General features: G+C 38.9%; 1 protein-coding gene across 1 annotated transcript in view; it reads right to left on the reverse strand.

Annotated features, from left to right (window-relative positions):
* Vps41 (VPS41 subunit of HOPS complex) overlaps positions 1–5,779 on the reverse strand; it is a 165,466-nt gene extending 159,687 nt beyond the window's left edge. The window contains exon 1 of the mRNA XM_026387619.2: positions 5,718–5,779. Within this exon, the coding sequence (XP_026243404.1) occupies positions 5,718–5,738 (21 nt within the window). The 5' untranslated portion in view covers positions 5,739–5,779. The remainder of the gene's footprint in view (positions 1–5,717) is intronic.
* Between the last annotated feature and the right edge of the window lie 221 nt (positions 5,780–6,000).

Raw genomic sequence — 6,000 nt, forward strand, 5'->3', positions numbered from 1 at the left:
GGCTGAGGACCCTTACTCTTATTTCAACATCAAAACTTGTTTTTTATGTAATATATTTTCATGTTGCCAAGGTAAGGTTTAAGGTTTTAAAATTACTGGCTATTTTTAAATCTTTACTTTCTTTCACAACCCAACCAAGGTCTCTCCTCCGTCACATAACTGCATCCAATAAACCCAAGCCACAAGTCCAGATCTGGCCTCCTACACTGTTTCTTCTCATATCCTCTGCTAGCCCCTAATATTAACTGACTTGTTCAAATAGCAATTATTTTAAATACACTGTAGATAAATCATAAAGCTTTGGCCTCTTTGTCTCATACTATGCTACCCAACATATCAGCTCAACATATGTTTGCCATTGATGACAATAAGAGACAAGCAGTGATCTGAAACAGGAATGCTTGCTTCCTCTGTATGTTCCCTCAGGAGCCAAGGCTCCTTTTCTCCACAGATGCTCAAACTACTAACTCATGCCACAGGACAGTTACGCAAAGGAATCTGGAGAAAGGTAGCAGCAAACAATGACAGAGCACATCCAATAAAATGTTAACCAAACAGAGCCCCCTGGGCTCTCAGAAGACCCCTGTAGGAAAAGCTTACAACCAACCCCAAGACTAATCTTCTATCAGCACAAGTCCAATAGCAGGGGTCTGGGAGAAGACAGTACAGCTAGCTTAAGAGTTAGGAGGGATTAAGAGGAAGTCCAAGAGACAGAGAAGCCAGGACACCTCCACCCCTGGGGGATTTGTGGGATTCCCAGAATTTTAAGGGTGTACACATACTGTTTGTTAGGAAAGAATATAAGAGAATTTGAAAGAGACACGAGAGGCTGAAGAATAAGAAAGGCCAGCTCCAAATGCACAGAAGGACTAACCTGCTCTACAAAGAAACAGAGCAGAGATCTGACCCCCAAAAATCAGACTGCACCTGGATAATAGACATGAGACACTCAACAAGGTACTGTCACTTTCTATCCCTTTCCAACAAAGACTGTGCCCCACCTGGGCTTAACAGGAAAAGGGTTGTTATAGATCCCAATGTCTGACATGCACAGGAAGGAGGAAATAGTTTGTGTTATATGTACTTCATATCAACAGTTCAAAGAGCCAGTGTGGGGCAACCAGAGAATGGGCTGTTTATGTAGGAAAAAGGAAAGAGTAACTAGGGAGCTGTCGAAAGAATGGAGACTTAGATTACATCCGGGTTCAGTCCACTGGGCTCACCTAGCACACCCATCTTATTCTGCAAATAAAAACCAATAATATATGCTGCAGCATGGAGAAAGGGTCAAGCTCGGTGACCCAGGCTCCAATCTGACTCTGCATCAAATCATCAGTCTGGGAAGTTAGCTAATACCCACTAATATACCCAGATTCCAGGTTCTGATTCAGTAGGTCTAAAATAAGAGCCTGGATTTGTTAAGAAAATAACACTTCAGAAGATCTGGCATCAAGAACAAACCAAGGCCTCTATGAATGAGCAGCCATGAATGGGGAGCTACATGATACAGAAGCCCCTGATTAGATAAGCATTCCTCCTGAAAGGCAGTAATGTGGAGGATGCTGGGTAGACCATTAATATTCAGCTGGTGACAAGGCCTCCAGCCAACCAACCCAGATGAAGATGAGCAGGAATGTACACTAGGCAATAAGAACATCCAGCTAAGGTTTAGTTATATGATAGTGACTAAACTTTAGTTATACAATAGTAAAGAGTGGACCCTTAAAGATGTGTTGATTGTGTGCTTTTGTAACTTCTTGTATAGGCTTTGATTTTCCTTTAGTTATTGGTAATGCTGCCTCTAAAAGATATATCTAGGCCAAACTGTAAGAAAAAAAAATTGAGCCTAGTCCAGGTTTGAATGATTAATTTTACCCTATTTGTAAAGTAACCTTTTCAACCCATACTTTTATCTCATTTAACATACTTTTATCTCATTTCACATTCACAAGAATCTTAAAGAAAGTAACATTCCCAACTTACAGACAAGAAAACTCAAACATGAGAGCATTCATGATCATGGAAATGTGATAACCCATAAACAGTCCACAATTAAGACAGAATTTTCCTACTTTCTAAGATTCAGAAGGAGTATTCAAAGTACAAACTCTCTAATCTAGTCAAGAAATAGATGGTTTGATTGCTTAAATACTTTAATGGACCAGTCTCCAGGCTGGATGAGTAGGGAAGATGAAAAACGGTACCTGGCAAGAGTAAAGAATGTATCTGTATTAATAGCATTCCAAAGTCTCAGTAAGATAAAATATATTCACACAAATTCTACTGAACCTCATTTACAATGTGACAATTGGAAAGGGATCTTCCCCTAGTAAATTCATTTAAGCATTTTATTAAGCACCAAGCATCTGGAAAATACTAGCCCTATGGGAAATACAGACATGAGTAAGCTCCTGTTCCTGTTCTTGAGGACTCAGCAATCTGTAGGAGAGATAAGACAAATACACAAACAACCAGACTTCAAGCAGAATGTTATTCATAAGAGAGGTATGGACAAATTCTGGTGGGCATCTGTGATTATGAAGGCCAACTATAAATCATTTTGGAGCCAAGCAAAACTGCTGGTTAGAAGATTTCCAGGCAGAGCGCAGCATATTAGTTCTTTCTGTGAACTATAAAATATAAACGTGGTTATTTTGCGAACTACCTTTACTATATCAGCAAAAGCAAGAATTTCCCAAAGATTTAAAAACATATGTTCATTCATACCCAAAAAGTGATTTTAGTTTTAGACTCTCTGAACTGTTTAACTCACTCAGCACAGATGCCACTATTTTGGTTATTCATAAAATTAAGGATGGGAACAATAATCAAAGAATACAGCAAACACTGAGGAAAGTTAATGCCAAGAGGTTCAGTTTTCTTACTCATTTGGAGAGCTGTTTGCATTTATAGGGCACAGTAACAAGAAAAATACCTTCCTTTGCCCTCCTTTATAACTTACAATGATAATTCACTTAATACATATTTAATTCCTAAAGAATTCAGGAAGAGGAAAAACATTCAGGATTTTCATAAAGGCTCTTCAAGGTGTCAGAATAAAACAATTATTAAATTTAAATTGTTTCATTTTGGTACATTTTAGTCTTCCAAAAATTGTATAAAAAAGACCTACTATCAGATTTCAGTGATTCCCTACCATGAAATACAAAATACACCCATCATGCACAGTGCAAAAAGCCTAACCACTTTTAATCCATAAAGAATTACCAGTACAGGTACAATTATTTGCTAGCTGTGTTTAAAAACTAGAAAAATATGTGAATACTTGCTTCTGTCACTGACAATAGACTACTGTCTTTTTAGGAAAAACAGTGACACCACTGAGGAGCAAATACCCACTTCAGTGGTTACTCTATTAAAGCATCCAAGGTGGAATGACGACTTGAAGCAAAATCCCTAAGGTAATAAAGGCAAATTCTACTTCATATGATTCTTAAAAAGATTAAAATATTTTGATTCTTGCATATATTTTAAACAGCAGGGTGCTCTAGTAAAACATCATGAACTTTTGAGATAGATGACTAAAGATCACAAAAGATTTATTATAATGAGAACGTTCATCTGAGAAAATTCCTCAAGATGACTGAGTTTCAACTGGCTCAGCTGTAAAGTTTAATCAGTTAGCACATTATTTATTAAATATCAAATAATAGTCTAGTTCAGGCATATAGTCATGAACTAATCATTGTCAGTTTATTATATTCTAATAGTGAAGGTATACAGAAATGTACAGAAAAAGTAAATAGAAATTTTAAAACTCAGCATGTCAAATGATGATGAGTATTACAAAGAAAAATAACGCAGGGAGGAGGTTTCAAAGAATGTTGAGGAAGGTCTCAGTCAAAAAGAACACTTAGACCAAGGCCCCAAAGAAGTGAAAAAGAAAGTCCTGTGAATACCAGGAATCCTAAAGGAAGAGCATTAGCAAAGGCCCTGAGGTAGGAACATGCTTAGCTTGTTGAAAGAACAGTAAGAAAGCCAATGTGATTCGTGCAAGGTGATAGAAGGGAAGGAAAAACAGTGGAAAATGAGATCAGAGAAAGAAGGCAAGGAGTGGCTAGGACAAGGACCTGCAAGACATCAAGTCTACTGGGGAAGGGCATTGTCTTTTCTTCAGCATGAAATAGGAAGCCATTAGAAGGCTTGAAATAGGAAGTGTTTGCTCTAGCATATATCAGAAAGACCAAAGGCCATGCTAAGGGGTTTTTTAAACTTGAAAGCAATGTACAAATGTGAAGCATTCATATATATTTTATTTATTTTTTTTTACATGAGATAGCATTACCAAACTTGTCTTCTGCACAACAGTGGTAAATACTATGGGCAATTCTCTCCACTTCTCTTATACATATCTAAGAAATTAAGAATCTGTTTGTTTGCTTGTTTTTGCTTTTATATCAAACCAAGGAACAAAGATATTTCAACATGAAATGAAGATTAACAAGGTGAAAAACAATCACACCACTAATCAAACAGAAAAAAGATAGTCATGAAATGATATGTTCTTAATAAGTGTTTTCTTCTGACTTGCCCAGAATGGAAAAGGGAAGTTTAAGTGTAAGAGATTCTCTTGTTATCACAACGACCAACCAAGTCATACTTCTTCCTAGTAAAATTTCTTAGTTATTGAGATATATCAAATGTAGGAATTTTTCATTATGAAATGCAAATATGAGGCAAACAGTTAAAATTAGTGAACCATATCAATGTATTTTATGGTACTAAACAGCTCATCATTACATTACTTTTTAGAGGCATCAGAGCAATTGATGGCCCTGTCAATTTGTGAGGAAAAATAGTATGAAACTGAAAGGACACTGGAAATGAAAATTTAAGTGACTGCTCCCAATTCTAGCCTAAGTCATCTTTCTTTTCTGTCATTTTGATTTTGTCTTGTAACCTAATGTGTACCCACCACTATTGCTTTATGGAAACAATGCATATTCTCATCATTAGTAAATACCCAAAACTCCACTACCATGTTGCCAGCTGTTGATTGAACATCTGATTATCACTGCTGGCAACAAATAATCCCACTAGCCCAACAGTTCTAAGCACTTTAACTTTGTAAAATAACGCATTCCACCTAAATCCACGTTCTAAGGAGGGTGCAATTATTATCTCCATCGTATATTTGAAAGTTAAATAACCTAAAGTCACACACTTAGTAAGAACAGGATCTAGATTTGGAGCCTGGCCATTTTTGCCCCAGAAAGGTACCTTTAATCCCTGCTGCACCGCAACAATGCCTCAACTCTGTACCTAAACTCAGTACATACAAAACTTATCATCTACTCTCTCCTACCTTTCACTGTGCTATTCGAATAGAAAGCAATCTAAATTTCAGTCACCTGACCTCAAAAAAATCTCTTAAGCCTCCCACAGGCACTTGAGGCTGCCTGGCCTGCCATTATGTCAAAATTTTCCGGGGTACAGGCCGAGAATAGGCCCACGGCTAGAACGCCTCCTAAACGCGGGGGTGTGTCCGCGCGCTTCACCTCGCACCAGGAGCCCTCCCGGGACAGGCGACCACCCCCTCACTCTGCTCCCCGAAAGGAACTTTCGCCGCCCTCCCTCGCCTTGCCAGGGGTCCGCCTCACCCTCCAGCAAACCAACACGCCCAACTCCAAGCCCTCTACCACCTCACTCTTGTCTCTCGCTCCCTAGAGCCCTGAAGTAGCACCAGCAGCCTTTACCTGCTCTTCTGCTTCCGCCATGGTGCCACCGGACGGTCACATGACCGACCCGGAAATGAGAGGAAACCCCCTACGCTAGCCTCGAGGCCTGCTGGGAAATGTAGTTCTAGCCGCCCGGCGCCTGGCCGGCCTATCTAACTTGGAAAACTGGTTTGGCCTCAACTATGCAACCTCTGCGGAGTCCTGCTTTAGAGAGTCTGAACAGAACCATTGTTAATGCTATGATTTATTTTACTGTAGTTCTAGTTTCCGAGGTTATTATTGTGGTTACTAAGCACTACAT

This window comes from Urocitellus parryii, chromosome 3 (genome assembly GCF_045843805.1).
Source record: "Urocitellus parryii isolate mUroPar1 chromosome 3, mUroPar1.hap1, whole genome shotgun sequence".
Taxonomy (NCBI): Eukaryota; Metazoa; Chordata; class Mammalia; order Rodentia; family Sciuridae; genus Urocitellus; species Urocitellus parryii.